This window comes from Maniola hyperantus, chromosome 12 (genome assembly GCF_902806685.2).
Source record: "Maniola hyperantus chromosome 12, iAphHyp1.2, whole genome shotgun sequence".
NCBI classification, from domain to species: Eukaryota; Metazoa; Arthropoda; class Insecta; order Lepidoptera; family Nymphalidae; genus Maniola; species Maniola hyperantus.
Window position 1 is genome coordinate 4,738,511 of NC_048547.1, and position 23,571 is coordinate 4,762,081.

At 35.5% G+C, this 23,571-nt stretch overlaps 1 protein-coding gene across 2 annotated transcripts; it reads right to left on the reverse strand.

Annotated features, from left to right (window-relative positions):
* Positions 1–7: 7 nt before the first annotated feature.
* Sam-S (S-adenosylmethionine Synthetase) lies at positions 8–21,486 on the reverse strand. Of its 2 annotated transcripts, none has more exons than XM_034974252.2 (11): positions 21,345–21,486; positions 15,523–15,870; positions 15,118–15,195; positions 14,914–15,036; positions 14,666–14,778; positions 9,403–9,546; positions 8,961–9,047; positions 8,701–8,832; positions 7,622–7,804; positions 7,144–7,277; positions 8–6,405 (listed from the first exon to the last, which is right to left on the reverse strand). In XM_034974252.2, the coding sequence occupies exons 2-11, from the start codon at positions 15,635–15,637 to the stop codon at positions 6,303–6,305; spliced, it is 1,212 nt and encodes a 403-aa protein (XP_034830143.1). In that variant the 5' UTR covers positions 15,638–15,870; positions 21,345–21,486; the 3' UTR covers positions 8–6,302. The 2 variants fall into 2 exon arrangements, with proteins under 2 accessions (XP_034830143.1, XP_034830142.1); XM_034974251.2 differs by lacking the exon at positions 14,666–14,778 and adding an exon at positions 11,344–11,456 and having other exon boundaries at positions 21,345–21,485.
* Between the last annotated feature and the right edge of the window lie 2,085 nt (positions 21,487–23,571).

The following is a 23,571-nucleotide window of genomic DNA, read 5'->3' on the forward strand; positions in this document are numbered from 1 at the left end:
ATAACACTTCATATTTCCCGATAGTGTGCCGGGAAACACAGTTTAATAGTTTAAAACTCCACATTCAGACAAGTCGAAAATACACAGAAGTTAAGAGTCAACAGGTCGAAAAATATAATCACAAAAATGACCTCTACTTCGCCCTATTGAATTCCTAGAAGAATCTTTTGATAAATCCATAGTTTACACGACAACGCTTATTATCACTGGCGGAACCATAATCATAATAAATATAGTGACATTTTGAGAACGCACTTGCCACTTACATGCCATATTTGCTCTGTGTCAAATGTCATGTCAAAAGTACCGATTTTAAACCGCACTTTTTACATGACAGTTGACACAGAACAAGTATTTCAAGCGACTTCTCAAAATGTATGCATTATAGAATATATATTTCATTAAATGCACAATGGACTATTGCTGCGGTAGGGTCGGTGTGTTTTCAAAATGGCTCTTTTCCACGTTAATTCCTTTTCGTAAACACAACACAAATCGCAGTGCGCGCGAGGCGGCGCTCGTTTGGGATCAGGGAAAAATACATCGACACTTACAAATTATACTAGACTGCTTAAGCGCCTTATACACAGTCCAACTTAATGTTCGTCTTGCCAAGGGGCGATACGGTGTTTCCAAAAAATTAAATGCATTAAAAATAACATAAAATGTCCAAATAAGACAACCATGAACATATTATGTTTAAAAATGCTCTATAAATTAATTAAATGCGATTTTAATTAACGCTTGATCACGTAACATTTTAGTGTGTAACGTCATAGCAAAACACCTCAAAAATGATGGAACCATCTTACAAATACTGTTCGGCATCTTTACGTTTAGCTTATTTTAAAGCTTTCAAATTATAATAATTACAAATGAACAAGAATTGTGCAATTACGTCACCACACCTGACTACAGATTAGGAGTTAGTTTTGCGTGTTTTATGAAAGTGACTCACAGACCAAACACCGGAATTTGATTTACAATTCTATGAGACCACCTCTGAAGTATGGCCTACCAAACAAAAAAAAGGATCATGAAAATCAATCGCGTAACAAAAAAAGTCGAATTGAGAACTTACTACTTTTTGAACTCAAATTATAATCAAGATGGGCCGTGTATATTATGACGCCTTAGTCGCCTGCGCGCGCACTGCTGGCTTGCAGTGAGCGAGAGGGGGCGAGACGCGGCGTCTCTCTCGCACTCGCTCCACTGTGACGCGCCCGCAGCAGCAGTTCACTCTACCGAAAGTCATAGCACTAGCATATCACAAAGCTCACTCAAAATCAAAAATTCGAGATTGGCAGTCCATTGATGATTAAAAACAAAAATACACTGGAGACATAAATTAATTTACTAATAAAAAAAATCGATATGTAAATGGCAGCTTTCAAATTTCTAGCTAATAGTATTCGCAATATCTCGCTGCAGTTCGGGTATTAAAATTATTATTGATTTTCTTTTATATACCTAATTATTATCATAACATTTTTTATTTTATTAAATATTGCTTGCAAAGTGTTGTCACTTGTCGACAGAGTCGAGTCGTCTAGTTTCAAAAGCCCCTAAAACGATTTTATCCTAAAATCAACCTTATATTGTTATGTGCAAGCGTTTTGTTCGTACTTCAAGTTTAGTCATTCAGTTAGTGTCAAATCCCTCTGAAACACAAACAAAAATAGTTCTAAAGTCCACGATTGGGATCAAAAGCCACTACAACACTGCATGTGGCTTTCAAAAGCCCTAGAAACTGACTGTCCAATAGTAGTGCGTCATTTTTAACACGTGACTTTACCATAACTATGCAAACAAGATGGCGATTTTTGTTGTGTGGTGTAGATCTGTGTTTGGTAATTTAATGATTTTATGCATTAAAAATGGAGGACTTAATGAAATTTGTGAAAAAATGTGATCCAAAAAAGACAAGGAAACGATCTGTGAATAAAGCAACCTGGAAACGTGAGATTCTACGCGAAAAACGGTACGTGATTCATCCATAAAAATCAGCATCAACATTAGCAAGAATGGTATTATGCAGTAGGTACTATGGAACATAAAACTGCAGCATGTATTATTTTATTAATGTAAATATTAACGTTTCCTTTCATATGTCTTTTGTAGGTATGTTTATTTGTTACTAGCTGATGCCCGCGACTTCGTCCGCGTGGTTTAAGTTTTTTGTTGTTCCCGCGGGAACTCCTCAATTTCCCGAGATAAACAGTAGCCTATGTCATTCTCCAGGTCCTCAACTATACCCATGCCAAAAATCACGTCAATCCGTTGCTCCGTTGTGGCGTGATTGAAGGACAAACCACAAACAAACACACTTTCGCATTTATAATATTAGTATGATGATGCGTAGTTTGAAGAGTAGTCATTTTAATTATTTTTGATAAATTCAGATAAGATAAGTACCTACGTGAAGTTGGTGGATATGTGTTAACTCAGAACCCATAACCAAAAAAATATTGACCTATTGTCCTATCTGTACCTAAATTAACTTTTGTTAATGTTGATTATTTTTAGTTCATAATCACAGTTTTTTAAGCCTGAAATTGTCTAAAAAAATAACTGTTAGTATTAATTATTTATTATTAGCAAAGTTTATTTCTGAACTTTTTATTTTAGGTACAAACCCTCAAGCTTGCCGCAGTTTCCGCAGTGTGGACAAAAGGCGTTTCGATGTACTGAATTATCATGTCAAGAAATAAGAAAATTTCATAAGAATTTCTATAAATGTGATACCAAAGTGAAGCAAGACTGTTTTATACTGAAATATTGTAATATATCAGAAGCTAAGTCATTAAACCCCAGAAGCATAAGAAAAGTTGCTATTAAGTATACTATACTTAGTAAAAATGGGACCAAAATACCGGTATGTCAAAAAACTTTCAAGAGAGCACTAATAATAAAGAAAGATCGAATACAGGGCGTAATGAAAAGATTTTTAAATAGCGGAGGTGAAATGCCAGAAGAGAAGCGTGGAGGTGACAGAAAGAGAGAAAAATACGAAGCAAAAAGAATATCCGTCGAATGGTTCATTGAATCCTTTCAGGGACAAGAGAGTCACTATTGTCGTTCGAAAAGTATCAATAGAATATATCTTGCTTCAGGCTTGTCAATACGTAAAATGTGGCGTATGTATAACGCTGCCCGTGACGAGGATTTGAGGGTTAAACAAAGCTTTTTCAGACATGTTTTTAATACTAAATATAATATAGGCTTTGGAAATCCTAGGACAGACGTATGTTCAACGTGCATTGAACTGTTAGAACGCATAAAAACTGAGAAGGACGCTTCCAAGAAAAATGTACTTATGGACGAAAAAAGAATTCATCGCCTTAAATACAAAGCCTTCTATGCAATATTGCAAGAAGAAAATGAAATTATTCAAACCATTACCTTCGATTGCCAAAAAAACCAGGCAATGCCCAAAGTTCCGGACCAATCAGCCTACTACAGTCGTCAAATCAACTTTTACCACATCGCCATTGTTGTGGGAAATTCAAAGGCAAAACTGGACAAAAATAACATTCGTTCCTACTATTGGGATGAAACTTCACACTGCAAAGGCAGTAATGAGATAATTAGCGCAGTTTACGATTTCTTGAAAAACTTTGAATTTGGAGATAAGATAAAAATTCTACGAATAGTATCCGACGGTTGCGCCGGACAAAACAAAAATACAGGCATGATAGCTATGCTAGGTAAATGTCTGTATACAGAAGCCCCAACAAATATCAAGAAAATAGAGCTAATCTTCCCTGTTGTAGGTCACTCCTTTATACCTCCAGACAGGTTGTTTGCCAGAATTGAGAAAACCTTGAAAACTAAAGAAGTCATAACCTCTCCATCCGAATATGCAGCTGTCTTAGAACAAAATGGTATGTGCAAAGATCTAGCATCAATTTCCGTATTTGATTGGAAAAAAAGTTACAAGTCCATCATTAAACCCACTACGTCTTGGCATTTTCAGTTTATGAAAACAAAAAGGTTTTTTATTACAAGAACTAAAACAGAAAACATTTTAGTACAGGGTGAAGAGACATATAGAAACGAAATACGCGAAAAAAAGACTATCACAAAAAAAACAAAAAAAAACACTATGATATCTCCCCAAGTAATCCAGCCAAACCGTGTTTTCATAAAACAAGCCAAAATTCAAGACGTAGATAAACTTCTTAAAAAGCACTATGGAGATGAGTGGAGAAATTTGGAAAAGTTGATTTTTTTAAAAACTGTAATGGAGAGAATGAGTACCACTGAAACGGGAGACTTTCTGAGATTGTCAGAAGAGACTGATTTGTGTGAAGCTGGATTTACGGATAATATTTGTCACGTTTAAATTCTTTCATTTTTATATATAATAATTAAACACAATAAAACCTTTTATTTCATGCCTATAACAGATTTATCATTATTTTTTAATATATTATCCATCAAAAGAAATTACTTGATTCTGAATTTTTATGAGATTTAATAAAAGCTACATTCACCTACTTTCTTACTTTGGTTGATCTTGGTGCTTGTCGATATCTTGTATAACACCATCCTTTGTTAAGATTTTGTCAGTTGCAAAATCCACTAAAAAGTGACATATTACTATCAAATTCCTCTTATTTCAGCAGTGAGTTTCATAAGCTGCTAAAATGAAAGAAAAAACATCCATATTTTTGTTTATTTAACTGATTTGTTGCGGAAAAGGGATTTTAAAGTGGTGCCATATTCTGTGGGCTCATATCATACAAAAATTATTATTGTCTATAACATTTATCAACGACGAGAAGTTTTTATGAGTTTGTGAAAAATAAGCAAAACTTATTTTAGTGGCTTTTGAAACTAGACGACTCGTATATTCATTTGCTGGTGAATGAATAAAAATAAATAATAACATTTTTTATAGCAGCCAAACAGTTCGCTGCTGCACCAATGAACTATAAATGATTTACCATAGTTGTACCTGCACAGAAATCTTATTTTTGAATAGCGCAAAAATATCTTAGCCAATCACAGTGTGCGTCCGTCCGCTATTGGTTGTTGCCTAAGCGCCATGTTTTGTACGCGCGAATTATGAGCAAGATAGCAGGACTCTGTTGTTCTTGTTTAAAATCTTAACATTAAGCAATAAGGTCTGTATTTCATTGGTATATATTCTATTCACGCTTTTCTGCACAAACGAATTTTGACATTGACGTTGACGTTATTTGCTATCGCAGTAAGTGCATGAGCGTGAATCACTCACCACGGCATTATTATCGATTGCTTATGCTTGACGTCACTAACGCAAACATGATTTGTGACCGCCATTGCGGCGAAAAATTGTGGATACTATAATGAGAGCTAGCAACCGATTTATTAAGGTCAAATTGATCTGAAATGCCCAAATGCATATTTACATTGTTCAAGTTTGATATCTTCAATAGCTGCAGTCCTGCACGCTTTTTTTAATATTTTGACATTCAGCAACGTCTAGATGGTCGCGACCTTTTATCCCATCCAAAATAAAGCTTTGTGCGAGATGACAAGTCGCGACTCTTGCGCGTGTATCGCTAAATGTCAAAAAATACTGTCAATTTTCTAACATCAAAATACCATATACATCAAAATCAATGAGAATATTTACATCCAATAATAACAGAATGTCTTTAAATATTTTACAGATTTATTAATTATAAATTCAGATAGTTCGAATAATTGACTAAAAAATGCATTAAAATAATGGCAATCATGTAGCTCGGTCAAGGAAATCATCGGTCACTAACTGCCGAGTGTGCCAGTATACTGTCCTATAGGACTGCCGCTTGCCCCGAACTAACTCAAATTCATAAATGACGGCACCCTTACGCCTATCAAACTAATTTAACGAATACTTAACAATTAAAGTGAATCGCGCAAATGAATGTCAAACGGTCAACATAGTATCATTCGCGAGATCTGTTATAGCGGTCTAAGAGCTGGTAGACAATTCATTTAGTGTTTTATATCGGTCTAAAATTCACCTCAAAATTTTACTAAACTGTTATAATAACCCTGGACCTAATACCGTTTCCAACCTCTATTCAATATACGAAACTAGAGAAGATAAAATTATGCTACACGTCTCCCTACCGAATCCATTTACGAAGTTTTCGACTCGTGCAAAACACTTTGTACAAATCGTCTCAGCTCTCAGCCTATAATAACAAATATAATCTATACTCCTACAGAGTCGGCGAGGGCGTTTCACCTCGCTACGGAAACACGTACAAAGTTCGAATTACTGATGAAATATTTACAATGGTGCTACGCGCTCACGCCCCAAGTCAATCCACGAGCGGCTTGGGGTTCTCCCACGGGAAGCCCTCTCGCCCGAAGTGCCCGTATGTGCTGGTCTTCTGGTATATCGGCGCTCGGAGGTTCAGATCTCTGCAAACAACATACGTACATGTATAGGCTACTCCAAAATTCCTCAGTGCCTGAAGACCGGTCTGCGAACAGTTCTTGTTGCCAGTGATGATATACAGGGTGTATCCAGAACGCTGGCATTACTGATATGATACAACAAAAAAACGCGAAAAAAATACAAAAAAACCCTGTAATTTTAAAAAGTGTACGATATATTGCAAATGGAATATCTGACTGACGCTAGAGGTCAAAGAACGTTGCGTAAGGAGGCCACACGGAGTCAATGCCGCGTTGTAGGCGGGGCATTGACCCGAGTTTTTCACGCTTTGTAGTTTTAGTGATTTAAAATATTAAATCACTAAAACTACAAAATGAGGCAAATGGTTATTGGTATTGAATTGTGTTTAGGTAGTATAACAATAACGCTAAATTTTTGCTAGCGTTCTGGTTACACCCTGTGGCTGTATACAAATAGAGTTCCTTTGAGCCTCATAAGTAAGCACAGTCACTTAAGAGCTATGCTCTATGTGATCATAGAGAATCTCCGAATCTCTGGTTCTTCATTTCTGATGAAGACCCAGAGTAACAGGGCTGAAGTGCCAATGAACGGGGTGCCCCGCATTCGAAGAACCGATGTGGGTGTCTTCGTTAGTTTCAAGGGCAGACGGACGTTTTAAGTAATAATTAATTTTATCAGACAGAGTTAGAATGGTGTGAGAGAATGAAGAGTTTAAGTATAAAATAATGTTATCAACATACTTGACGATTTTTCCCGGTCGGAGATCGAAGTTCTTTTTTACGATGGAAAGAAGTTCTTGCTGTGTTTTGTGCGACGTTCCGTAGTCGAAGACGGTTATGGACAGCGGCTCGGCAACACCTATTGCGTACGCCACCTGGAAATATGCAACAATATGGATCATAAATAAAACTAGCTTATGCTCGCGACTTCTAACATAATACATAACAGAGAGAGCGCTATACTAACTTCTTTCCGCGAATAGCGGATATAAGTGGGGTGCGCTTCACGGTACATTTACTGATGACCGACAATATACAGGGTGGTGTAAAGAGGCTCGATGGAGCCTCCCTCATGGACCAAGTCACATAAGTAAAAGGAAACAGTAGGTTCACTAAATACAACACACGATTCACAACAGTCACATAGACATCCGTGTGAATGTGCGTAGTGCTGAGTGGACCAGAGAAGCCTACGCCCACCAGTGGATGTCCAGTTTACCTGCACCATGCAGCGGCGGCAGAGGCCGGCGCGCACGAGCGACTTGGCCACCCAGCGCGCGGCGTAGGCGGCCGAGCGGTCCACCTTGGTGAAGTCCTTGCCCGAGAAGGCGCCGCCGCCGTGCGCGCCCCAGCCGCCGTACGTGTCCACGATGATCTTGCGCCCCGTCAGCCCCGCGTCCGACTGTGGAATCGAAAATGGAGGTGTAAAGTCGTGGTCTGTACAAACGCCGTCCAGCGAGACGCTGTATGCGGCCGGCGAATGCTTCTTATGGAAATGCATGGACTCTCTCACGCCCCTGACGCGCTCAGCGAGCGTATCAGACGTGTGAGAGAGACCACTATATAGTGCTGCAAAACTGGCATACCCCTTCCAGTTTAGGCTGGATCATCATTTACCACCCGGTGAGATCACAGTCAAGGGCTAAAGCCATGTTTATACGCACGCAAACGCCACAACTTCATTCGCATACACACGGCGACTTCCATATAAATTACAGATTCTAACGGTCAACCGAGTTGCCGGGCAACTAGTCAACCATGCGTAATTTCTCTTGCAATGGAATAAAAAAACCATAACAAGCTTTCGTCGACGGCATCACGCCGGACACAACAGTGTTACAGACCACAGCCTTAATAATTTCCTCTCACACTGGCGGTCTCATACAGACACTAGAAACGCTAGTTACACGCAATACGTAAGCTTCATACAGCTATCACAAGTTGCCAGTCTGTGACGAAAATAATTTAACGGTGTTACTAGATGGCGCCACAGGTATCTCACTGTTAATCCTGAATTGCGCTAACGGAGTGTTAAGAAGACCATACGTGCATGTTCCAAGATACAATGGTTAGTGCGACTGGGCCCTGCTTCGAAAATAACACCCGCTCGGAGGAAGGATTGTCACGATCGACTGATAGTAATAGGAAGTGTGATATGAGCTTGAGTCCACATTATACTCCTCACACACACTATACTTTTATTATTATAGCGTGTGAGCGAGACAGAATGATTAGCGTCACTTAGTTATAAATTGTAATATAATATAGTAAGTAATAAAGAAGAAGCATTTTGCTTACTTGAGGCCCGCCAATGATGAAGTCTCCGCAAGGATTGATGTGTACAACTGTCCTCTCATCGAAGTATTGTGCAGGGATAACTTCTTTTATAACTCTGCATTTGATTTCATCACGCAGAGTCTCCAGGGATACCTAAAAGAAATTACACCTTTCATTCTATTTTTTCCATTGAAAATAGAATATTTTTAAAATAGTTTATAATGGCTAGTTTTATGCCCTTATTGTACAATCTACTATTTACTTCAAAAAAGATGTCTTACTTTCTCGGAGTGCTGAACAGAGACAACGACGGTGTGCACGCGCTGCGGGACGGTCGCTCCACCAGCGAACACGTACTCCGCAGTCACCTAAAACAATCATTTTTCATTTGTATGCGTTTGACGCTGTATTTGTTAACAATTTTTAAATACATTGGTTTGAATAATTAAGTTAAGTGAAAGAAAATATACTCTTTGCCTAACTCTTTCTGGAATATTAGGAGTAAATAATACACAATCTATTTTTCCTTAACTGATATAAATGGTAAACAAATGGCAATATCTTCTCTTTTTCCAGTACTTTAGAATAAATATCGGTTTCATAGTTAGTTTGCATTAAGAACATGTACATTTTTATCTTTATTTAAGTCACAAAAATTGTAAAGTTTGGAAAAAACGTCTATATTTTAAGAACTGAATATGTGACCCAAAATCATTTTTTTACCTGTGTCTTGGAGTCAGGGCGCGCCCACCAAAATTCGCCATTCCGTCTGAGTTCTGCGATCTTTTGGTTAAGCCTGTGAGCCAGCACCACTGTGAGTGGCATGCACTCCTCTGTCTCATCTGTGGCATAGCCAAACATCAAACCCTAGGGAAGTAAACAAAAGCAAGTTGAAGCAAAAAATACTATAAATTCTGCCAATCACAACAATGATTGATAACCTGCTGATTGGCTGAAATACTATCCTTTCAGCTTTCTATTTTACGTAAAAATTGGAAAAAATTCGCACTCATTTTATCCATTTTAGATTTGATTTCCACATTCGAGATAAATATTAGATGCAGCACTTATTCTATATAAATTATAAAAACAAATCACTCGCTGCGCTCGCGTTCATAGTGCATTTATTATTATTTTCTACTTTGCTGGTTTCAATTTTATTTATGACGAAAAAGATCTTGCAGATATCTAAGTTATCACATCTTGTCGATTTTAACTTGTTGGAAAATGATATGATATCCCTCTTTTTCTTGTTAACATATTAAAATACTACTTATTATAGTTAAAGGATTGATCCCATGATGTGCATGCACAAATGCTTTTAAATATTGATCAATAAATATCATTTAGTCAGCAGCAGCAGAACAATCAGCAGTTGTTTTAGTATCAGCAAAATCAATGTCATTTTTATTATCTAGTTTTAGCCCATATACTATGCAAGTTGCCAATAATTATTATAATTTTTACAAACTTCTCTTTGAATTATTCATTTATTATCTTTGTGGTAGTTATCAGATAATATTAATATTTATTTTGTGCTATCTGACATACCTTGAACTTAACAATGACTTGGAATCTAAAAGAGTGTGGCTAATTCTGTTGTACACAATCTCTAAACTAAACTAAAACGGCACGTCTAAATCTATTGCTATCCCTTTCATAATGTTGCTGGCGGAAAAGGATAGCACTAGATTTAGACCTGTTAGTTTAGTTTAGTTTAGAGATTTTGTACAAGAGAATCGGCCAAATTGAACAACTATATCAAATATTAATTTTATTTGTGAAGATTTGCATTTTCTATGTATGTATTGGTGCAACAGATTGCACAGAATGTGATCAATGCAATTTGCTTTTTGACTGATATGTGAATGTTTTTGACTGATATGGCGAGAACCCAAATTTTGCAGTTCATACACAAGTGGCAGAGACGTTCTCCATAGATTATTTTACGTTTTTTTATTTTATTCAGATACAAGTTAGCTCTTGTCTGCTATCTCACCTGGTGGTAAGTGATGATGCAGTCTAAGATTTTTATAAGAAATTGTAAGAGGCACTTCCTGGATCTAGGTGCCTCTTTGGATGCCTAGTCTAGGTCTAGGAAGTGTTTCATGTAACGATATTTTGTATGTACAAATATGCACTAATTAACAGCTTTTAATTTTTATAACAGTTTTTTACCTAGATTTTATTAAATTTGTATAACGCGAACTCGCCATCCTCACATAAACTTTAACAGTTTCTAGAGGATGGCGAACTGTTTATTTTAAAATGTATTATTGAAATTTACGTGATCAATAAAAAACAAAAAAAAAAAGATGGAAGCGGGCTAACTTGGAAAAGGTATGGCAGTTTTAATTAAACCCTTTGGTTTCTACACGGCATCGTACCGGAACGCTTAATCGCTTGGCGGTACGGCTTTGCTGGTAGGGTGGTAACTAGCCAGGCCACCAGTCCAGACCAGAAATTTGGAAATTAATTAATTCCATACCCCTTCCGGGAATCGAACCTGGGACCTCCTACTAACAAGACCACAGCGTTTACCACTGCGTCATAGGTGTTGACACTTGGTTGTGCCAATACCATATTGCCTTTGTATGAATAAGATGTGTTCACTCCACATCACCTCTGTATAAACCGTGCCCAATCATCAGCAGTGTCACCCACCTGATCGCCAGCCCCAACTTCATCTTCATTCCTGTTCTCATGCACCCCAGCAGCAATGTTTGGCGACTGTTGGTCCAGGGCCAGCATCACACTGCATGTCTTGTAATCAAACCCTAGACCCAAACATGCATTTGATGATGATTTTTATTATAAAAAAGATGTGACACCAAAGTTTAAATTTCTCATTAAGTGAAAGGAGTATGCCCATGGACAGTACTCTCACAAGAAGCATTGTACCTTAAATTTATTAATGCTTAAATAAAAACATATTTACTCAATAAGTCTCATGAATATTTGTTTTAGGATTAAAAAATCTGAAAATGGGTCCGATTCTCTTTTACACAATCTTTAAACTAAACGAAATTAACAGCTCTAAATCTAGTGCTATCCTTTTCAGCAAGTAAAATTATGAGAGGGATAGCAATAGATTTAGACGTGCCATTTTAGTTTAGTTTAGATATTGTGTACAACGCACAGTGTTTCATTTGACCAAAAAAATTTCCCTCTTCTGTTTTCAGTATTAATCGATTAAGGGATGCATTTTAAATGCACGAGTAGAACACCCACGTGTCAATTTCAAATACTTTTTTTTATAAAAAATGTTAAAGTTTGAGTGACCTTTTCATGAAAAAAAATTAAAAATATTCCTGAAACTTAACTATCCAAGATATTTATTTCCGATGATTTTAGGCTGATGAAACATCTTTAGGCGCATGTTTTCCACTTTTTAATTTTGGAAAATCACCTCTGGATACCGAGTAATTAATTTTTTTCAGATTTTCGTTTTCATTTTTTTTCTCCTTAAAAACTCAAAAGTGGGACTTGTGACTAGCACTAAAAGATAGCTCTTAATAAGGCCTATCACTGATAAAAAACCCACGTTCCACTATTGCGGCCTTTGGGAGTAATTACACTTCAAAAAATTGTGTTAGGGTTGTCACTCTATTTGACCTTTTCTCGCTTTATTTTTGGACTATATTTTTCCGATATTACAATATTTTATCTCATTTAGAACCTAACTACTAAACATCGAAATATATGCATTTGCATGTTTGCATATGCAAATGCATATAAAGCTATTTTCATAGCGTTATTGCATATTTTAGTGCTTTTTCATTGATATTTCAGTATCATATTATATCGGAAAAGGTCCGTGGCAATTTAAATGCTGTTCCATATAAAAAGGTCCAGGTCTTGAAGGAATAAAGTAACTTAACGCATTTACAACATCACCGGTTAAACTGTGCATATAGAGGTCCAGTAACGTCAGTTGAGGTAGAGATAGCATTTTCAACCTACAAATTAATGTTAAATTTCAAACATCACAAGTTTCCTCTAGAATATCTGAAGAAAAAATTTAATTTTACCTACTTATATTATCAATGATGATGATGATGATGATCCATCGTATGATGATGAAGACTGCCCGTTATTTCTCGACAGCTTATTTATTCATATCAATATTTATTCATACAAAAAGAAGTTAACCTTTAGCGACAACCCTATGTTGTATTATTTGACCTTAGAATAAAATGATATATTCCTCCCAAGGGCCGCAATAGTGGAACGTGGTTTTTTTATCAGTGATAGGCCTTATTAAGAGCTATCTTACAGTGCTAGTCACAAGTCCCACTTTTGAGTTTTTAAGGAGAAAAAAAATAAAAACGAAAATCTGAAAAAAATAAATTACTCGGTATCCAGAGGTAATTTTCCGAAATTAGTAATTGAAAAAAATGCGCCCAATGATGTTTCATCAGCCTATAATTATCTGAAATAAATATCTTGGATAGTTAAGTTTCTGGAATATTTTTAATTTTTTTTCATGAAAAGGTCACTCAAACTTTAACATTTTTTATAAAAAAAAGTATTTGAAATTGACACGTGGGTGTTCTACTCGTGCATTTAAAATGCATCCCTTAATCGATTAATACTGAAAACAGAAGAGGGAAATTTTTTTGGTCAAATGAAACACTGTGCAACGGAATTAGCCACACTGACTGTTTTATTAAGCCTATAAATAATACCCTTTTTACTTTCGAGCTGAACCTAACCTCACAATATTGGCATTTTTTATAGCTAATATTTTTGAAATGCGGAAACTGTTTTCGAACTTTTTTGGTTGGATGGTTGAATTTGGATTTTTTTTTAATCATGTAAAATTTTATTTCACATTTTTTTTTTAGCTAGCCTTATCTAATTACTATATAAATCATGACCGCGTGGAATGGTGTCAAGAATACTGGCTGCATTTCCGCGCTGGACAGCCAGGCTGATCCGTTGCGCAAAAAATGAGCCAGCCCTTCTGTCACCAGAATGTTCATACTTGAATGGGCATTGTCTGATTTCTTTTGAGAATATTATTTAACCACAAGTGAAGGTGGTGCCTAAAACGTAGATAATTTCAACTTTTGCCATAACATTAAACACTTGTGGAAACTTTTGTTGAAAAACTCACTTAAATATTAGCTTTTTTACAATATTTGATAAACTTATTCATATACAATCCAAATAGTTTACATTGTTTGTATCATACAATATTGTAAAAAGAGCAACTGCAGAGTTTCCTGCAGGTTCTTCTCGGTAGGAAAGGTATTCCGAACCAGTGGTAGATGCATCTAACAATTGTAGTACTTGTATTTGAATAAAAATATTTCTATTCTATTCTATTTGTAATGACATATCGGTTATAATGATCCAATGACTGAGTCCTGGCTGTATGTAGCAAGAGATTACACTGGTTGTGACTTAACCTAATAATTGTGGCATCTTTGATGTGGTTCAACAGATTTTTACTGTATTATGTACCTATATTATAATAACTTCCTTTTTTGAAGTTGGTTAAAATTGATGTTGGTTCGTGTTACCTATGTGAATCCATTCATCTAATCAAGTTGAAACTTTATACACTTGCATTGTTCCTGACATTAGCATCAACATTAGGTGATACGCAAGTTGCAATACAGGCATAAGCTACTTTATAATAATATAAGTTTACTCATTCAACCAAATAATTAAAACATTTCTTTTCTGAATTATATTAACTTATTATTCGGTTTACATTCCAGACTTCAAAACCTGATAACGGCTGATAAAGGTATCATACATTTACACGTTATTATTTATATTATATTTTGTTTAGAATGCGCCAAAGTATGGACCAAAGTATAATTTCCAGATAAAATGAAGTTTTTATGTAACTGGTTTTCCCAACATGCAATCTTAATGATTAGAGGAATTGATGATACGAATTAAAGTTTGAAATACCCAGTATATTTTTATAATGACCCATTTTTGTCGTGCAACAGGCAATTTAAATTGGTACCTGATCTCCTGCCCCTATATCAATTTCTTCTCGGTTTGCATACACCCCCTCGGCTATGTTAGGACTTTGTTCTTCAATAGCCACTAACAAATTTAGTGACCGCCAATCAAAACCTAATGTATACGAAATAATTATTCAAACTGTAATACAACATGGAGGTCAAATATAAATTTTGAACACTTCTAATTATTCTAGTCTGGCTAGGAGCCAATGCTGGGGCAATAATGTAGTTTAATCTCTAAGCTTACCTTTGGAGGAATCATCATAGCCAATATGTTTGACAGTCTCTCTGACAACTTTTTGATAGTCAACGTTTGCTTTAGATGTTATTTCACCGCACAACAGGATCATTCCAGTTTTTGTTACGGTTTCTGTGGATGAGACAACTTGTTACTATTGATCCATAGCACTACATGTCTCATTGAAGGTGCTAACGTGTAGTTTGTACTCACCACATGCAACTTTTGCATCTGGGTCCTGTGTTAAATGCGCATCAAGAATAGCGTCACTTATTTGATCGCACATTTTATCTGGAACACATATTTACAATCAGTTTATTGCACACAAAAATCCACATTTGCATCAGCATTCTGCAATCATTTGTAACCACGTGTTTGAGGAATTTCTAACTGATCGCGGCTTATTCACGAATTATGATGTAACAAAACATAAGGTATCACAACAAAGAAGGAAGGGAAGCCTCATGTCAGAAGATCACAACATTTGGTTTTTTGAACCAGCGAGTATTGATAACGTAAACAAAACGTTTTGTATTGATGTAAAATCTGCGCACATGTTGTGAGCGGCCATCTTTCATAAATATGATACGGTTCCTGTCTTACTCATGAAACACTAACCTGGATGACCCTCGCCGACAGATTCCGACGTGAACAAGAACACAGATCCATCTTCCATATCATAACTGTGGCCATTTGTTTTAGCATATCCATTTACTTTTGAGGTTTCCGGCATTCTGAATTTAGAGTTAGCTCACTTAAATAACACGACAAATATACCCTCGACCTATTACTGTGGAAAAGAGGTCCAGCGCTGCTTCGCAATCTTATTTATAAGCTCGGGATGGCGCTATTGAGCCGGTGCTATCGGCATGCTATCGGCCAATCAGGTTTCGTCCGAAACGGCACAACACTACTCTAGGCTAGTCGCTATTGGCCAAAATATTTTGTTTTCGTTCTGCTGTAGCCCTAAAAAATATATCAGTAGTCTATGGTTAAATCGTTGACCCGCGAAATTCAATTTAATGAGCAAAATATTACTGTATTTATTCGTTTAAATAAAACGTATTTTTATCTTTTATTTTAAGTCTATTTAGATAAATTAAACCTTTTAGGAGAAATGTTTTAGTTTCTACCTATTAAAAAATTATATACGTTTAACCAAGAATTTATGATACATAACAAAATTTTAATATTTTCACAATGTAAGTAAGACTAGAACGCGAATGGCGAATAAATTTTTTAAATAAATTAACACAGTTTTGTTTTCGGGCACGTGTGTTCCTCATTCATTAGGTGGTAGGTATAGTCCGTAAAAAATGTCTAAGTAAATATTGCGGTGAATATAAAAATCATGGTCCGGGACGGGAGACATTTAATAAGCGAAGGGGGAAGCTGGCATTTTAGGGGTTGGGATAAAATACTTCTAAGAGCATAAGGAACTCATGTGCTAAAAAACTACGTTATTAATTTCAAAGTTTCATTTTTTGCTTACATCGCTTGGGCTAGACTAGGCTAGATTAAGAAGTAATAAGTATAGCCTATTAAACTAAGATAAGTAGGTACATGCATAACATGATACTAAAATCGGTAGATAAACGTCTCGGATAAAATGACTTGTTTTATGCCCTTATTATACAACCTACATACTATTTTGAATTTCCTACTTGCTATGCTATTACTATGATTACTTTTTAGTTAGATATAAAGGCTCCCCCACACAGCCGCGTTATTATCGGTCGATAATATCGCATGCGTTATTGCGATATCTGTTTTCAGTACATTTTGTATTAGGATGGTCATGTAGTTACACACTGCTGCGATAATAACGCCGCAATGGAAGTAGGGCGTATTATCGCAATTACGCATGCGATATTATCGACCGATAATAACGCGGCTGTGTGGGGGAGCCTTAAATTGTATAATACCTAATATCATATTCTTTAGTATTGTCAATTCTCTTTTGTTTTCACATCAACATGTCAACTCAATAAAACATGGAGGACAAGGTAAAATACCTTCACGTATTTTCCTTTCACACCAGGGGGCACGGCAGTGCCTCCGCCAAAACAAGCCAAACTAAAGGACGGGGCACTACGTACCTTTTCTGGAAGCGTTTCGTCGCATTTTTAGACCGTCATAGCTTTGGTCTGGATGACGCTAGAAAGCTGAAATTTTCAGGATAAGGTGTCCTTAGCAAACTTATTAAACATACTAAGTATCAATTATCTAGCTTTTATGGTTTCAGATTTATTGATACCCGAAATACGTCGATTTCGTGACTCACTGATGATCATCATAATTCAAAATCTCTTATCAAACATTCTAGGCCCTACCCTTATTACAAATGCGAAAGTGTGTTTGTTTGTTGGTTTGTACTTTAATCCCCTCGCAACGGAGCAATGGATTGACTTGATTTTTTGCATGGGTATAGATAAAGACCTGGAAAGTGACATAGGCTACTTTTTATCCCGAAAAATCAAAGAGTTCCCACGGGATTTTTAACAAACCTAATTTTACGCGGACGAAGTCGCGGGCATCAGCTAGTAGACTTATAATACTCCATTCAAGGGTACTTGCTGAAGACCTAGAAGATTGAAGTTTGGTATACTAGGCTAATAGGCTTGGATTTGCACATAAACAATAGGAAAATAATTAAGAAATCGGAAATTTTGCCCCTCTACCCCTTCATATGGGGGAAGCATATCTATAAAGTTTGTCGCTAGAATGCTGAAGTTTTCAGGATAAGATGTCCTTGGCAGACTTATTAAACGTATCAAGTATCAATTGTCACAATAGCTTTTTACCTATTCTAAGCTTTTCACGGCCCATCAACAGGTAAGGAGTTAGCTTACATCCTGGGGAAGGACATACTTTTATTCCGGAATATTAAAGAGTTCCCACAGGATTTTTAAAAACTTACATCCACGCGGACGACGTCGCGGGCATCATCTAGTACATAATAAAGGAATACCTATGTAAAAAAAATCCGATTCCCGTAAATTGTCTAGTAATCAATCATCAAAGTAAGTAAGATACCACTTAAGGTGACGCAGGACGCTCGACCAAAATTGGCAGCGCACGTGGGTAACATGTTTGCTTTTCACTTGACATTGTATGAGAAAGTTGAGAGGCACGACGATTTTCACTGAAATCAAGCGCGCGAAAAGGGTTTAGGAAAAGTATTTTTGAGAAAAAACTGCTGAATTTATGTTTGCAAAGTAAAGTTATTTCAACTAATGAATAAAAAAACTACGTCTAATGATAAATTGTTTTAGAATTTTCATATCCCTAATCTTATTTATTTACACCCAAAGTTGTCATTAATTTAGTGTTAAAATAGGAATCTTTTGAGCCTCGTAACTTTTAAATCAATGTTTTTTTCAATGTTTTTTTCAATGTTTTATATATCAATAAACCTAGATAATGACAAGATAAATCGATATAATTCTTAGTTTTGTGCGTACAATATCGAATATTGTTGTAATTTCCCTCCTACGTTTGTATGAAGAAAGCACTGAACTGAGTCCCCTTAAGTACTTATAATATAGCAGACCACAATAATTATTATTAGTCTTTGGTGCCTTGGTAGGGGAAGGGTACTGGTATAACGTATTCAATATGGTCTGTAAAAGAGTTTCACAGGAAGGAGGGCTCTGACATTTTAGTAGTATCAAAGCAATGGGCTAAAAACCTTGGCTAAAAACTAACTAGGTACCGCATTGATTTACCGCTTATCACGTCAGGTCAGTGCCATGAAAAAGTCAAAGTCAAAGTCAAATGATTTATTCAAAATAGGTAATAAATTACTCTTTTTGATGGTCAGATGTTGGATTTGTAAGATATAGTGGTGATAATTATTACGCAAACTTAAAACTAAAGCTACGAGGGTTCCAAACGCGCCCAGGTCTGAGAAGAGCCCACAAAACTCTGCCGGGTATTCTTTTTATTATCACTACTTTACAAAATTATTGAAACTTATTAGAACTATCACAAAGCCGTTAAGCAACTCATTCCCAAGCTTGCTTATCATTTAAATAATCCTTTACATTGTAATAAGAGTTTTTAATTAGTTTACGTTTTATGAAAACTTTGAACTTGTTGAGAGACATCTCCAATATGTCTTCTGGAAGCTTATTATAAAAACGTATGGAATTACGAGCAAATGAATTGCTAACTTTACTGAGCCTAGAGGCGAGCATTACAAGTTTATTTTTATTTCTAGTATTAACATTATGACAGTCACTTTTTTTTTAAATTTATTTATATTTTTATCCTACGTAGGTACAATAAATTTTCAAAAATATATTGATTATGCACTGTCATAATTTTAACTTTCCTAAATTTAGTTCACAGCGACTCTCGTGGCCCCATACTGTATATGGCTCGAAAGGGAATAGCTGATGTGCTGTCATAATACCTACTAACAAAAAACACACAAAACAATTCTGAAAAAATAAATGAAATCCCACCAAAAACATTTCAAGTAAAGGTTGCCATGACTCACAAGTTTATAATGCTTTCACTGTTAAAAAGTTATAAGATCTCTAGTAGAGCCAATAGCCCCTAGCTGAGCTTCGATTTGTGCTGCCTATAGGGCTTGTCCCAAGTCCAAAGTATATAGCTCTTAAATGCTCTTGACTGATTACATTTATAAATTATAATAATAAATAACAAATAACTGTACTTATAAGCCCTGATTCTATAATTCCAACGTCTTGGTAAAAAAAAGTATGGCTTGGCCGTTAAATGTTCGTTAACATAATATATTTGTGCGACAATCACGAAGTTGTATTATGGGGCCACTTCGTGATTGTCGCACAAACTATTCCTTATGAGATTAAATGTTATATCAGATAAAAATTCCACAGGCAGGCATTTTCGTATTTTTCTGGATTTTAATAAAAAATCTAGCTTATGTCCGCAATTTCGTCCGCGTGGACTACACGAATTTCAAACCCCTATTTTAGCTCCTTAGGGGTTGAATTTTCAAAAATCCTTTCTTAGAGGATGTCTACGTGCTGGTATAATAAATATACCTACAGTGTAATATACTAAGCATAGTTATAATAAATAATTGAGAAAAAATAAAGCTATTTTTATTTAATTGTAATAGGTAAAAAGGTAGTAGGTATTGCTTACAATAAAATTGTTTTAGTCATTATTTTTCAATCAGCTACACGAATTAATTAAGTAGGTACCAATAAGTATTATAAATTGTCTTGTCAGGGCATTCCAAACCAGGCGGTAGAATCGCTGGACGATTCAAAACATTTTGTAAAATATTTTATTTGAATATAAAAAACCTTTTCTATTCTATTAAGTATAATATTATATAATGTACAAACACTAAAAATTGAAAAATAATTTAATTTATTACCGAATATATTATGTACTAGCTGACCCTGCGAACTTCGTTCCGCCTAACAGTCGATTCAAATTTTTTAATTTTTTTTAAATCCCCACGATTTAGGACTTCAGTACTTTGCAGCATCAGGATTGAGGAGTTAGGATCCGAAGTTCAATGATGTAGCCTATGCTTGGTACCTAAAATAATTTTGCATCATCCGCAGTTACTGAAACATTATAGTTTAGGAGTGCTGTACCCTACATCATCAGGGTTGAGGAGTTGAGACTTGAAGTCTGAGAATAAAGTCGTTGCTTGGTACCTACAATATGAATTCACTATGAACACTTCCTGAATCTTGATAACTCAGGCGGGCAGTAACCCTGCAGCATCAGGATTAAGGAGTTGAATCCAGAATTTTTTATGTGACCACCACGAAAACTTTTTTTGTTGATTTAAAAAAAAATTGCAAATCGGTCCAGAAACCTCGAAAAAATCGATGTAGAAAAAAGAACCACCTCCTTTTTGACAGTCCCAAACCGTGACACCGACCCCAAAAAATATTATTATGGAACTATATTAACTCTTGTAGGTATACATAATATATTCGGTAATAAACTAAATTATTTTTCAATTTTTAGTGTTTGTGTATCGAAGTCCGTTTTTATTTTTTTTGTAAAAAAAATTTATTTCACAATTTTTAGAGGTCCCATGGAATTATGCTATGACTGGTTAAAAATCTACTGTTTACTAAGCTATTATACTGATCGCGAGCAATTTACTCTTATCCGTTGAGGAGTTCCAGTATCTATCTTCGAAGATGTTCATCAGATCTTCACCAAATTTAAATGGGACCAACTTTGAAGTATACCCTTTCAAACAAAAAAAGAATTTTCTAAATCGGTCAAGGCGTCTTCGAGTAATCGGGGAACATACATAAAAAATAAAAAAAAATAAAAAAAAGATTCCGACGAATTGAGAACCTCCTCCTTTTTTTGAAGTCTGTTAAAAATAGTAATCTAGGCACCTCTTTTCCATATCAATTTATAACTATATTTTTTTTATTTATACTTAAATTTTTAACCTGATAACATACCTTGTAGAGTATCCAGCTATTATAACAACACTTGGTAAAATCCCGCTTGAAAATTTGTAGTAACTGATCCAACCTCGTGGAAAACTGACTGCAAACTGAGAGTGAGTCCATGTATTATGTACCCACTTATTTAAAAGATCTTTTAAGACTCAACTCATCATTATGACAAATAGTATAAGAGTAGGTAAATCTCGCGAAGATAAGAGATTGCGGCGATTGCGCACGCTATAATAGATTCTGAGGCACATCTATTTTTTTGTTAACGGGGGGGGGGGGGGGGGGGGGGGGGGCAACGACGACGACGACGACGACAATCCTCCTTACCCGATCTTTGGGGATTGATTATGTGGGATTTCTGTCCATTAACACCTCTCTCGGTGGCCGGGAAGTCTAAACAACTGCACAATACAGATTTGATCTGTTTCAGCAGATGATAGCAAGTTAAGCTTTTGGTTCATTGTATATCATGGATTTCCGCAAAGTGGAAGTTCCGTGGCTTATATAATATGAAGGATTGCTTTTTTTCAAAACAAACACTTGTATCAGAAAATATAATTTCGTACTTAGGAGATACTTACATAGATATGCACTTAAGGACTTAAGTAATATTACTTAATTCATTTTAGCCATGAAAAGCTAGCAGGCAGACAGACAGAAACTCTTTCACATTGACAATAATATCGTTCATAATATCGATGGCTTAGTTCATATTTTGCACTAACTACACAATTATCGTCGATTTTACAAAAGATCGTTTAAACTTCAGATGACTAGCACCAAAATAGTGTAAATGTTGTTCTTCTAAAAATACCTTTAACTCTCATACTATAATAATGAGGTCAATTTCCACGAAAGTTCAGAGATTACGCGAGTATCTGCTTCGATAATAAAATTAATTTCTTTACTTATTTACAAGTAATACTTATAAAGCTAAATAGCTGAATAACATAGCAAACAGTGTGATTTTGATTTGCGTAAGTAGTCGATTAAATTAAAATAAATAAGTAAATTTTATTACTACCCACTAAAGTAAAATTTATCTTCATGATGACATTAGAAGCGTTAAAGAGTTTAGAGTTACGATCTTTTTATTTTTTTTATCGAAATAGTTATGTAAACAGCCAAAGTTCATAGCTGTTGCTGGGTTAACGTTGTTGACTTGATATAATTACCTATTCTTGTATTCACTTGTATTTGCTTACAATTTACATACTTTGATTTGTAAATTTTGGTAGATACTATAGCTATGAAACAAGTTATGCAAGTATTTATTTTTACTATCATTTTGTAATTTGTTGAACGATTTGATTTTTATACTTAAAATAGATGTTCTAAAGGTTGACCAGGTGCCTAATTATTTTTTTGGCTCCCTTACTGATAGGTTAATCTTGGTTTTTCTTGATAAGTTCGTCGTAAGACGGTATTGAATGGGGTAGGTAGCTAGGTACATGCTGCACACTGCAACTTAGGTAGGTACCTACCTATACCTACTTACTTGATTAAAACATTTTTGGTCATACATACTTTTTAACCCTGAAAACACCTGGTAGGTACTGGTAGATATACCACGAATAACAATTATTATTCATCATCATCATCATGATCAACCCATCGCCGGCTTACTAATGAGCACGGGTCCCCTCTCAGAATGAGAAGTGTTTGGCCATGCATCACGCTGACCAAATGCGAAGTGGCATAGGTACTCAATAATTTTATTATTATCTATTAAATTTAAATGTGTTATTAATTTAAATTATTATATTCTATTTCAAATTATAGATTGCAGCGATATCATTCTAAGTATATTTCTACGACTTATTTCATTTGAAACCCGATTCGATTGTTATTTGTCATAAATCATAATCATTGCGTATGATTTACGCAATAATAAAGTGTATGTCCATAAGCCTTCCTCTCCGTGATGATTACGTGGCGTGCCGTTAAAAACTTAATACAGTAAGTTTGCAATTACAATCATATTTTTATAAGCCGCCCAATACTACTTATCAGTTGTTATTGTACAGTTTAATACTCGTAAGTATCATAATATGTCTTTGGTTGTTATGTTATTGCAAGATGTGCCTCTATCCACTAAATGACGTAACGAGATAGGAAACCACAATAACTTTATAATAAAACTTTAAAGTTATCACTTATCAGAGCATTTTAAAACAAACTTTGTGCGTTATATGTACCTACTCGTATCTCGGGGCGAAAATAATGATAA